At 40.9% G+C, this 13,610-nt stretch overlaps 1 protein-coding gene across 1 annotated transcript in view; it reads right to left on the bottom strand.

The window, feature by feature from the left end:
- The window catches only part of GOLPH3 (golgi phosphoprotein 3), a 64,543-nt gene that overhangs the window by 37,814 nt on the left and 13,119 nt on the right, over nt 1–13,610 (bottom strand). Inside the window, exon 2 of the mRNA XM_007951606.2 lies at nt 6,541–6,672. Within this exon, the coding sequence (XP_007949797.1) occupies nt 6,541–6,672 (132 nt within the window). The remainder of the gene's footprint in view (nt 1–6,540; nt 6,673–13,610) is intronic.

Raw genomic sequence — 13,610 nt, 5'->3', positions numbered from 1 at the left:
TTTATGTGCTTCCAAAGACTTCTCCAAAAGAGTCAAAAGAGAACCTACAGATTGGGAAAAAATATTTGGTAATAACATATCTGACAAGGGACTTATCTCTAGAATTTAGAGAAAACTCTAACACCTCAATAACAAAAAGACAAACAATCCAATTAAAACATGGGCAGAAGACATGGATAGACACTTCACCAAGGAGGATATTCAAGCGGCCAACAAACATATTAAGAAATGTTCACGATCATTAGCTATTAGAGAGATGCAAATCAAAACAACGAGTTACCATCTTGCTCCAGCACTAGTAGCAAAGTTCAACAAGACAGAAAAAAACAAATGCTGGTGAGGTTGTGGAGAGATTGGGACTCTCATACACTGCTGTTGGGACTGTAACATGGTACAACCATTGTGGAAAGCAGTATGGCGATTCCTTCGAAAGTTGGAATTAGAAATACCATTTGACCCAGCCATTCCACTACTAGGTACATATCCTAAAGAAGTGAGAGCCATGACAAGAACAGACATATGCACAGCCATGTTCATCGCAGCACTATTTACAATAGCAAAAAGATGGAAACAACCTAGGTGTCCATCAACTGAAGAATGGATAACCAAATTATGGTACATACACACAATGGAATACTTTGCAACCTTAAAGAATAGCTTAGAATCTGCAAAACAACGCCAACGTGGATGAACTTGGAGGACATTATGCTTAGTGAAATAAGTCAATCACAGACGGACAAATATTGTATTAGTCTATTATTGTAAAAGTCAAGGAAAGGTTTATATATGGAAGGAAATTCTGTTTGCTGGTTACCAGGGGTGGGAGCGGAGGGGAATAACACTTTTAAATAGGTAGAGATAAGTATCACTTTGGGTGAAGAGAAGGGCAACGTACCAAATGTGAGTGATCAACATGGTGGCACTGAGGAAGAAGACAGAGGGAGGTACATGAGAGGTGCAGACAACAAAGATGAACCCTGTCGCACATACAGTACTGTGTTGTCAGTGAAGGCAAACAAGGGTGTACAGGTGGATAGGTGGGTGGACAGGCTGAACTATTAGGTAGGTATGTCTATGAAGCAGAGAGCAAACCCTAGACCATATATAAGGTTGGCAGACAATGGTTCTACAAGTATATCTGTATGTTCTGTAAGAATTCCCAGAGGTATAATAGAGCTGACAAAGGACAAGGCTGTAGTCACTTCTTGGGCACAGCTAGCTATGCAGAGGGAGCGAGTAGCTGAACCTGTGGGCTTAGGAAGATAGTCACAGGGGACATCAACCTCAACTGGCATACTACATAAAACATTGTTCCCACCTCCTGTAAGTAGCAACTGCAATCTTAAAAGCCTGCATGCAGCCATCCAGTTACAATGACGGGTCTCTCCTCATCCAGAGCAAAGAAGAATGAAGACAACCAAGATTCACGGAAACAATTAGTCCTCGCAACTGGTACACCATGTAATCCTCAGCCTATATGACTACGAGACCAGAAGAACTAGATGGTATCCGCCTACCACCGTCGGTAGGAAGGGGGAATCTATGTAGGAGATTCTGGATAGAGAGGGAGAATCAAAAAAAGGGACCAGGTTTGCCAGTCTGATGGAGCCTGGTGGAACCACTGAGACTATGGCCCCTAGCTGCCCTTCAGGTCTGGAATTGAACCCACACCTGTAGCTTCCAGCCAAACAGAAGACAAGTATATGAGCTAAACATTTACCTGAGGTAGATACACTCCTTGGAGAGAACAATCATGGGAGAAAGAAGAGCTGTGTATGCACAAAGACAGCTCAGGGGGCAGGAATGCATGGAGGGAATGACACAGGGAAGAGGTAACTATCGGGACGAAGTGGGAGGGGAGCTGTTGCATTGGGGTAAATTGTAGTCAGTGTCATGAGACAAAGTGTATGTGAACTGCTGTATGGAAAGTGAATTTGCTCTGTAAACTTTCACCCAAATAACAATTTAAAAAAAAAGAAAAGAAATACTGAGAACTGTAGTGAATTGAATGTGGCCCCAAAAAAGGAGAGGTCCACATCTTATCTCTGGAACCTCTAAATGTAATCTTATTTATTTATCTATTTATTTATTTTTAAAGAAGGAGGTCTATAGTCTTAGGGGAACACTAAGGTCAATTGGCATAACATAGTCCATAAAGACAATGTTCTACATCCTACTTTCATGAGTTGCAACTGCGGTCTTAAAAGCTCGTGAAAGGCCATCAGAGGCACAACTACTGGTCTCTCCTCATCTGAAACAAAGAAGAGTGGAGAAAAAGATGCAGGAAACAAAGGACTAATGGAGTACATGAACCCTGGCCTCCAGAACCTAGAGATGAGAAGAGCTAGATGGTGCCTAAGCACCACTGCTGACCATTCTGAAAGGGTTCACAATGCAAGGTCTCAGATAAAGCAGGGAGAAATTTGGAACAAAACTCAACATCACTAAAACAACCAGGCTTACTAGTGGAACCCCTGAGACTATGGCCTTTAGACACCCTTCAAGCTAGGAAGTGAACTTAACCCCCGTAGTTCAACTTTTAGTCAAACAACAGACAGGTCTATAAGATGAATGGTAGTATCAGGAGGGTACGCACTCATTAAGAACAATCAAGCATATGAGATCAAGAGGACAGTTTTGCCCAGAGATGGAGCTAGGAAGGTGAGAGGGAATGGTAAAGAAGAACAAAGGAAAAGGGTGGGCACAGGGAAAAAGTGGGAAGAATGCTTTTACAGTGTGGGGATTCCAGTAAATGTCACAAAACAGAATGCATAGATTGTGAATGAGAACAACTTGTTCTGTAAACTTTCACCTAAATCACAATTAAAAAGAAAAAGGGCTTTGTAGATATAATTAAGTTAAGGATCTTAGTATGAGATCATTCTGGATTACCCCAAACCAAAAGTCCAAACTCACTGTTGTCGAGTTGGATCCAACTCATAGCAACCCCTCCTTGGGTTTCTGAAGCAGTATCTCTATGGAAGTAGATTGCCCAACCTTCCTTCCAAGGAGTGGCTAGTGGGTTTGAACCGCCAGCCTTCCGGTTAGCAGTCAAATGTCTTAGGCACTGTAACACCAGAGCTCCCCTGGATTATCCCAGTGGCTCTAAATGCAATGAAAGCTGTCTTTAAAAGAGACACAGAGAGAAGACAATGTGAAGAAGGAACAGAGAAAGATGCAGCCTCAACCCAAGAAAGGCAAGCACTACCTGGAACCACCAGAAGCTAAAAGATGCAAGAAACAGATCCTTCAGAGGGACTGAGGCCCTGCCAACATCTTAACTTTGGACTTTTGGCCTACAGAACTGTTGAGAGGACAGGTTTCTGTTGTTTTAAACCACCAAGTTTGTGGTAATTTGTATGGCAGCCCAAGGAAACTGCAAACGACTGCTCCCAGGAGCAGGACTAAGTAAGGAGTGAGGAAAGGCAAGCACAAGAATGCTTTTGTCTGGCTATAAATCTTTTAGTACAGCTTGATTTTATAACTGTTATATACATTATCTTAAGGCTCTCTGGTTGGAAGGAAGATGGGGCAATCTACTTCCATAGTGATACTGCCTCAGAAACCCAAGGAGGGGTTGCTATGAGTCAGGTCCGACTCGACAGCATGTAACAACAACAACAAGGCTCTCTGGTGGTGCAGTGGTTAAGGTACTGGGCTGCTAACCAAAAGGCCAGGGATTTGAACCCACCAGCTGCTCCGCAGAAGAAAGATGAGGCAGTCTGCTTCCGTAAAGATTTATAGCCTTGGAAACCCAATGGGTGTCACTATGAGTTGGAATTGACTCATTGGCAATGAGTTTGGTTTGTATTTGATATACTTTATGTTAATAAAATCAGTAATTTATTTTTTAAATGAGTAAATTAAGTCATACTGGAATATTTTTCCACAAGACATATGTTAAGATCACAAAAACCAGTAGACTAAAATAATAAACCTGTTAGGCAGGGAACATGTCTCTTTTGGTCATAAGGGTCTAGTCCAGTACATGGTTCATGTAAGCACCAAATAAATATGTGGTGAATGAATAAAGAATGGACAATCAACTTGATAATGTTGACAACCTACAAAAAAATGGTTCTTATTTATAAGTTCCCATAAAAAGAACCAGTACAACCAGTATGAAAATCTTTTCACTATAGGTGTGGGCTTCATAACATTAATACAGAATTACTTCCAGTGGTTAGTAACTATTTATGTATGTATTTCATTAATAGTAATGGTAGCATCTAAGGATTTTTTTCCTCCATTAGTCATTACTGTTACTCAGTAAAATGAAAAAGAAGTTAAACTTTGCTTTATGTCACAATTATGTAAACAATCTCATGCCAGCTCATAACTTTATTTTAAATAATCAGGCTAGGTGTAATTTTAAAATCCCATGCAGAATACTTACTAATATGCCATGTTATCTTTGCACGTAACTTTCAAGACACATTAATGCCTTTCCCACAAAATTATTCAACTCTATAACATGTTCATCTACAATGTTCAGTTCTGACATGATTTTTTTTTTGGCATTTCCTGAGTAATTAAAGTGCCTACACCTCTAGACCACTCCTGGGAGTTTGTGCTAATGGACAGGAGCTGGCCTGACCAGAAAGACCACTACTGTGGCCTGATATGACCTCAGGGGAGGGAGGAGGGCTGATCTGAGCTTTTCCTGGACAGTAGGGCATCCATGACACATGGAACCTCCAGGTCAGGAACCCATTTTGCTGTAATCTTAAATACAAACACAGCACTTTTCCTAAGTCCTGTGAGTCATCCCAGCAAATTAATGAACCCAAAGGAGTAGTGGGAGCCAGCAGGTCAGAAGTGAGGGAGTTCAGGGAGGTCTTCTGAGCTTGAGCTGGCATTCTTAAGGGATAGAGTGAAATTCTGAATTTTTAGCCAGCAGATGAGAAGTGAAGGTATTATGTGGACTCCTAAACTTGTGGCTGCCATCTGCCTACCTGGCAGCCCAAAGGACTGCCTTTTTAAACTTGTGAGATCTGACATAGCTCCAGGTGGGGGGGTCAGAGAAAGAAGTGCTATGTGGGTAGCTGATGTCAAAAATGAACAAGAAGTAAAAAGTGGGGATTTGTTATACACTCACAGTTGAGATCAGAATAATGGGATTTTGAGACTTCCACACAACACAATACTGTACTAGGGAAAAAATCATTTTGAAACACCATGCCACAAATACAGGGATCCACTGGAAAAGAAAGTCTTGAATTTTTAAGACTGAATTTAAAAATTCTAAACAGTAGCCAATTCTCTATTTTACCACAGAAGATATATATTGAGCTTAAATTCTGAAGCACATGGGCCGTGGGAGGCTGCAGTGTAAGGGGGAGCCCGAACTCCATTTTCAGTCTTGACATAAGTTCAGATGCCATTTGAGTTCTTTCTGATCATTAAACCAGCAATGTGGCTATGCACAGACAGGTTGGGACACATCTATGGAGATGCAGTTTGCCATTAGAAAGAGTGTGGTTGAAAGCAGATTATGGTCACACAAAGGATTAGGGGACTTGCCAGGGTATATCCTTATCTAATTTAAAGGCTAGGGTCCTGGTATTGTCTTGCAGCCACCTTGTGGCTGAGTCAGCTGCATGGTCATGAGTGTGTAGCAGCCAGGTGGTAAAGCCCCAGAACCCAATCCCAACACTTTTTAAGCTTCACTTATGTATGCATCCCAAATCATGGTCCCTTCCTTGCTTCTGCAGTCTATCTTATAATAGTGACCTGCCACCAACCATGATTTTGTTGATCTGCCACCAACCATGATTTTGTGATGATTTCTTTTGTACTCTAGCAATTTTAAGAGTGGTGACATAGTGCCTAACGCATTTGACTGCTAACCAGAAGGCTGACAGTTCAAATCCACCAGCCACTCCTCGAAAGGAAGATTGGGCAATCTACTTCCGTACAGATACCATCTCGGAACACAAGGAGGGTCTCTATGAGTCGGTATCAACTCGACAGAAGTGAGTTTGGGTTTTTTATTTTTGTTATTTTCTAGCAATTATAATGAACACCAGGACCATGATTCAGCACACTCCATTCGGCCCCTATGCTGTGCACATGCTTATGGTTCTCTCATCCCAGATGACTGTCTTTGTCCCAAGGCTAAATGAAACAGTTTCTATAGCACAAGTTTGAATCTGGGATCTTTTCTCCCATACCACAAAAGTATCCACATCTCAATGGTGCAAAAAACAGATCTGAAAAGTATTCTTATTCTGCAAAAAAGATAAATAGCTTATGGGTAGTTAATTTTCACAAAAGCACTTCGAGTTTTAAAACAAGTATATCATTTATTTCAAAATGATAGCTTTCAGAAACAGCAAGTAAAGCTTGGAATCTCTTTAAATATGCACTGGCCAGTGATCCCAACAATGAATTACATTATTCATAACAAAGAACCAGGAGGACATGCAAACATGATTCAATAAAGGCTGAATTTTAAAATCAACTCCTTCTTTGCATGAAAGTTATCAACAGAATAGAAACATTTTTCACTTTTAAAGTCTAAAAAAGCACTCCTCTTACCTTTCTTGTTAATAGACTTTTACGCCTCATTCCACAAGCCTCTAGTTGTAATCTTCCTCTCAAGGCTAATTCAATTAACATACAGCCACGTAATCCAGATGATATACAGTCATTCCAAAATGATGTGTAACCCTATTTAAAAAAGAAAACAAAAGAGCTAATTTATCTTGAATTCAGAGTAAGAACAGAAATATTTTTATAGCCAGATTTTTTGGGTGTCTTTGACTTTCATGACTTTCCATAATTTTAATTGTAAATAAAGTACTGAAAAAAATGCAATTTATATACATTATTAATCTAAAATTTTCACTGGCTCACTGTCTTCTCACATACACACACAAATAAACAAAGAACTCTGGAGGTCAGACACTGAGAAACATACCAGCATTCATTTTTTATTAAGCTATATAAACATCTCTGATGGAGCAACAGTGAAGGTATTCCAAATACCTTCTAACCAAAAGGTTCAAACCCACCAGCTGCTCCACAGGAGAAAGAGGAGGCAGTCTACTTCTGTAAACATTTACAGCCTTGGAAACCCTATGGGGGTCACGATGAGTCAGAATCAACTGACAGCAGTGGGTTTGGGTTTTTGTTTGTTTATGTGTTTATTAAGCTTTTCTGGTTGCAAGGACCAGGAGAACACTGGGTTAACCTCTGGTTACAGTGGTTTATTATTAGCACTCAGAAGAAACAATTTCACCCAATAGGACCTCACGGAGAATTAGATCATGATTCATTCATCACTCTTTAAGATACAAGCACAAGGTTGGTTTTAGAGGCATACAGTAGAAAAGTAAGTGTGTGTACCCTTAAACAGAAAATAAGGACAGCTGTGTGCCTGAAGTTCTGAACAACAAAGAGTAAAAAGATGAGCTAGGCCCAGAGAGAGTGCAGCGTCCAAGGTAGAAAATGAGGCTGACAGACATTTAGGGGTCTGGGGACACTGTCAACCAGGCATTACTAGATGAAATCAGGGTACCCTTTAGAGCTCTCCAAATTATAGAGCATTAACTTTGCCAGCAGGGTGGCCAGCTATCAATTTATGGTACCTATCTCTCATTGAGAAAGCAGAAGAGAGAGAACTGGGAAAGACTCAGAAAAGTGTAACACAATCTTGGTAGAAGGAAGAAAAAGTCATTCTATTCTCTGAAAGAAGGAGGTTCCAGGATCAGAGAGGTCTGGACCCTTGAACTTTTCCTAAACCAGTCCTGGTACATTATCAGGTAAATAAAAGTGTCAGCTTGTATTTCAGATGATGGCTGACCATCATGATTGATACAGTGACTTCAATTAGGCTATGAAGCTCCACTTCTGAGAATAACCAAAACCAAAACCAAATCCACTGCCATGGACTTGATTCTGACTCACAGTGATCCCACAGGGAAGAATACAACCACTCCACAGGAAGTTTCCAAAGCTATAAGCCTTTAAAGAAGGAATCAGGCTGCTTTGTCTTTCTCTTACAGAACTGCTGGAGGGTTTGAACTGCTGGCGTTTTGGTTAGCAGCCAAATGCTTTAACTATTGCACTATCAGAGCTCCTTCCTAAGAATAAAGGCTTTGGGAAAATGAGAATTCAGATTTATGGAGCCAAAGAGATAAACAAAAAGATCAGTTTAAAAGTGCACTAGGGGACACAGACATTGACTGGATTTGAGGGAATCCTTTAAAACTTCTTCTAAACTTATTATGTGGAGAGGGGAAAGGGGTTGTGATTAAACTGAGATTGCCAAGATTTGGCAAAGCAGTTAAAAAGACAAGTAATTTACAAAGGTCAGGAAAGTGTTGCAGACCCAGAATGGCATGAGAGAAAATGAGGATACCATCTGGATCATTAACAAACTATGGGTAACATTACACAGAATGGAAATTCCAGAGCACTTAACTGTACTCATGTAAAACCTGCACAAAGATCAAGAGGCAGTCACTCAAACAGGAGATGCTGCATGTGGTTTAAAACCTGAAAGGTGTACATCAGTGTTGTATCCTTTCACTTTATTCAATCTGAATATTGAGCCAGTAATCCCAGATATGGGACTATATGAAAAAGAGCATGGCATCAGAATTAGAGAAAGACTCACTGACGTTCTTAGGTACCATCAAGTCAGTTCTGACTCATAGCCACCCTATTTACAACAGAACGAAACTGCCTGGTCCTGCACCATCCTGACGAGTGTTGCTGTACTTGAGACCATTGTTGCAGCCACTGTGTCAATCCATTGATGGTATTCCTCTTTTTCACTGACTCTCTACCTTACCAAGCCATGATATCCTTCTTCAGGAACTGGCCCCTCCTAAAGACTCTTCAAGAACCTGCAATATGCACACGTCACAATCCTCCTTGCCAGAAATGAAGACAACTTGAAGCACTTACTGATGATGGTAAAAGACAATAATCTTCAGCATGGATTACACCTCAGCATGAAGAAAACAAAAAACCTCATAAGCAACATCATGATAAATAGTGAAGAGATGAAGCTACCGAGGATTTCATTCTACTTGAATCAGCAATCAATAACCATGAAAGCAGCAGTCAAGAAATCAATGGCATACTGTACTAGGCAGATCTGCAACAAAAGACCCCTTTAAAGTGTTGGTTGTTTTCAAAAAAAAAGATGTCACTTCGATGATTAAGGTGCAGCTGACCCAAACCATGGATTTTCAATTGCTTCATAAGCATGCAAAAACTGGACAATAAGAAAGGAAGCTAGAAGAACTGATGCATTCAAATTGTGGTGCTGGTGAAGAATACTGAATATACAATGGGCTGTGAGAAGAATGAACAAATCAGTCTTGAGCATACCCCATATTTCTATGATTTCATATTACTGGTTCTACAATCAACAACAAGAGAAGCAGCAGTCAAGATATCAGATGATGTATTACACTGGGCAAATCTGCTGCAAAAAACCTCTTTCAAGTGAAAATCAAAGATATCTCCTTGAAGACTAAGGTGCGTGTGGTAGTTATGTTTGTGTGTCAACTTGGCTGGGCCTGGTTGAGTGGCTGGGCAGCTCGTGGTAGTTATTCCCCATGATGAGACTGGCAATCAACTCCATGGTGGGATCTTACCACAAGCAGTTAAGTCATTGCCTTTGAGATATGATCTGCTTCCTATATATAAAGCTGCTAACCAAAAGGTCTGCAGTAGAACCCACACCCACTTTGTGGGAGAAAGATGTAGCAGTCTGCTTTTATAAAGATTTGTAAAGATTTACAACTTTGGAAACCCAAATAGGTCAGTAACACTCCGTCCCATAAGGTCACTATGAGTCGATAATGGGTTTGGTTTGGGGTCTCTATGTAAAAAATAATTAAGGTAGAATTTTTATCCTACTGGTTCCTTAAACCAATCATCCTCTCTCTCCCCCAATATTTAAAAATTATTAAATCCTAGTAATTATATAAAATTATGTTTCTGATCAATCCTGTTCCCTCCTTATCTAAGACTCAGGCACCATATTTCACAATTTCTAGCAAACTGAAGTCCATTATCAACCTTGCTGTCTCCACCTTCTCCATCCACCATCACTTCCTACAAAGATTACCCTTTCTAAAATTCAAGTTTATAATATTATTGCCATCTTTAACTACAAATGTCTCCAAAATCATTTCCAATTTATATATTCTAAGGTCCTCTACTAAGATTTTTCATATTCCCTATTCCATACCCACCAGCCACTCACCAGAAGGAAGATGGGGCAATCTACTTCTGAAGTGATACTGCCTCAGAAAGCCAAGGAGGGGGATATGAGTTGGGTCTGACTCAATGGCACATAACAACAACAACATTCCATACACAATCCCCTTATAACTCAGTTATTGTTACTTTCTTCTTTATTGTTGTTGTTATGTGCCATCGAGTCAGACCCAACTCACAGCGACCCCTCCTTGGGTGTCCGAGGCAGTATCACTACGGAAGTAGATTGCCCCATTTCCTTCCGAGGAGTGGCTGGTGGGTTTGAACCGCCAGCCTCCTGGTTAGCAGTCAAGTGCCTTAGCCACTATGCTACCAGAACTCCCTCCATTGTTGGTAGGACTGTAAAATATACAGTCTCTGTGGAAAAGAGTTTGGCAATTCCTCTACAAGTTAAACAGAGAATTACCATGTGATACAGCAATTCCACACCTAGGTAGATAACTCAAAGGAACTGAAAGCAGAGACACAGATACTTGTACACCAATGTTCAATGAAGCACTATTCACAAGAGCAAAATGGTGGAAATAGCCTAAATGTCCATAAAAGATGAATGGATAAATAAAATGTGGTACGGTAAGTTCCTGCGTTAAGAATATCTAACTTATGGACAACTCATACTTAAGAAAGGACCGGCATAACGCCTATTAAAATTTTGAGGTAAACGGGTCATAATAATGAACAAATGAACTACTCTGTCATGCTCAAGAAAAGACTGCATGGCTTCAGCAGTTCGTCAGCTCTAGGAAGAAGTAAGACACATCAATGAAACAAGAGTAAGTATTTACCTTTAATCCTGACCTTTGTACTATATATTTTAAGGACTGTTTCTTTTACAGTACTGTACACCTACATATACACACACTGATTCTCTCTAGTACAGTACTATACTTTTATTCAGAACTCAAACTCACTACCCTTGAGTCGATGCCAACTCATAAGTGACCTCCGTTGAGTTTCCAAAGCTGTAAACCTTTACAGAAGCAGACTGCCCTACCTTTCTTCCACAGAGCAGCTGGTGGGTTTGAACCACAGATCTTTTGGTTAGTAGCCGAATCCCTTAACCACTACACCACCAGATCTCCTTTACTTTTATTATTACTGTATTATTAAGTACTGTATTATTATTATTAAAATATTGTGGTGTACTTGGTTGTTTTTAAACATTTTATATGCACAGAGGTAAAATATATACTATATACTGAGGCAAACATGATTAGTAACAGTATGTACTTGTTCCAACTTACCTACAAATTCAACATAAAGACAGACTTACGAACAGATCTCGTTGGTAACCCAGGAACTACTTGTATATACATGATGGAACATCACTCAGCCATAAAGAGAAACGACAGCCTGATACATGCTAGAACATCAATCAACTAGGAACACTTTGAAAAAAAAGTTTCCAGTGAGTCAGAAGGAGCTCTGGTAGCATAGTGCCTAAGGCACTTGACTGCTAACCAGAAGGCTGGTGGTTCAAAACCACCAGCCACCCCTCAGAAGGAAGGTTGGGCAATCGACTTCCGTAGTGATACTGTCTCGGCAACCCAAGGAGGGGTCGCTATGAGTCGGGGCTGAGTTGATGACACATAACAACAACAGCAGTGAGTTAGAGTAGAACTGTGCTCCCTAAGGTTTTCAATGGCTGGTTTTTCTAACACTCCGTATGTATCAGAATAGAAAATTTGGTAATGGTAAAGATGACGGCTGAAGAACATGATGAATAAAATTAGTATCACTAACCTATACATGCAAAGATTACTGAACTGGCAAATGTTCTGTTACATATGTATTTACACTAACGTTTTATTTTAATGGAGAGGAGTACAAATTCAAAGAAATAATCTGTAAAGAACCTACAGATTTCATTACTTACTGGATGTGGATGGTGAAAGAGAGATTACAGAATGACCCGAGCAACTGTGTAGCTGGTAAGGAATGGAGTCAGATAAGGCATGCAGGAGCAATGTCAGAGAATATGTGACTCCCAAATTGTCATGTCCAGTCCAACTATCTTTCCTGAGCATAAAACCCAAATTTGCAGCTGCCTACCAAAGCACCACTGATATACCAGACAGTGTTTCACTGCTATTCATAAGGTTTTCAGTGGCCAATTTTTTTCAGATTGGCGGCCCCTTCCTTCTTCCCAGTCTGCCTTAGTCTGGAAGCTCCACTGAAACCTGTCCACCGTGGATGACCCTGCTGGTATTTGAAATACTGGAGGTATACCCTCCAGGCTCACAGCAACACACACACCACCACAGTACGACTAACTGACAAACAAGTGGTGGCATCTGCTCCAAGCATGTTATTTTCTTTTTTATTATGATTTGGGTGAAAGTTTACAGAGCAAATTCACTTTCCATACAGCAGCTCACATACACTTTGTCTCATGACATTGACTGCAATTTCCCACAATGCGATAGTTCCCCTCCGCTTCCTCCCCATAGTTACCTCTTCCCTGTGTCCTTCCCTCCATGCACTCCTGCCCCCTGAGGTGTCTCCCTGTGCATACACAGCCCGTCTACTCTCCCATGATTGTTCTCTCCAAGGAGTGTATCTACCTAATGTAAATGTTCAGCTCATATGCCTGTCTTTTGTTTGGCTGGAAGCCAGAGGTATGGGTTCAATTCCAGACCTGAAGGACAGCTAGGGGCCACAGTCTCAGTGGTTCCACCAGGCTCTTTCAGACCAGCAAAGCTGGTCTCCCCCTTTTTTTTTTCCCAAATGATTTTAAGGTTTGCTCCATATTGTTTTCCCTCTCTATCCAGGATCTCCTACACAGATGCCTCTCTGAGTGGTTGACAGTGGTAGCTGGGCACCATCTAGTTCTTCTGGTCACAGCTGTATACACAGAGGATCGCATGGTGTACCAGTTGCTTGGACTAATTGTTTCCATGCATCTTTGGTTTTCTTCATTCTTCTTTGCTCTGGACAAGGAGAGACCCATCATTGCATCTAGGTAGCTGCTTGCAAGCTTTTAAGATTCCAGTCACTACTCACCAAAATAGGATGTGAAACAATGTTTTATGTAGTATGTTATGCCAATTGAGTTTGATGTCCCCTGTGACTATCGTCCCGAGCCCCCAGGTCCAATTACTCACTCCCTCTGGGTAGCTGGCTATGCCCAAGAAGTGACTACAACCTTGTCCCTTGTCAGCTCTACAATATACCTGGGAATTCTTATAGAAATACCAATACACTTGGTAGAAACATTATCTATCAACCCTATACATGGTCTTGGGCACACTCCCCCCTGCATGATGTTGTTGTTGTTGTTATGTGCCATCAAGCCGGCCCCCACTCATAGCGACCCCTTCTTGGGTTTCCGAGGCAGTATCACTACGGAAGTAGATTGCCCCATCTTC

Source organism: Orycteropus afer, unplaced genomic scaffold (genome assembly GCF_000298275.1).
Source record: "Orycteropus afer afer isolate SDZICR_OR568_19922 unplaced genomic scaffold, OryAfe1.0 scaffold00302, whole genome shotgun sequence".
In the NCBI taxonomy this organism is placed as follows: Eukaryota; Metazoa; Chordata; class Mammalia; order Tubulidentata; family Orycteropodidae; genus Orycteropus; species Orycteropus afer.
Note: the sequence above shows the minus strand (reverse complement) of the source record. Positions and strands in the feature narration are given on the sequence as shown.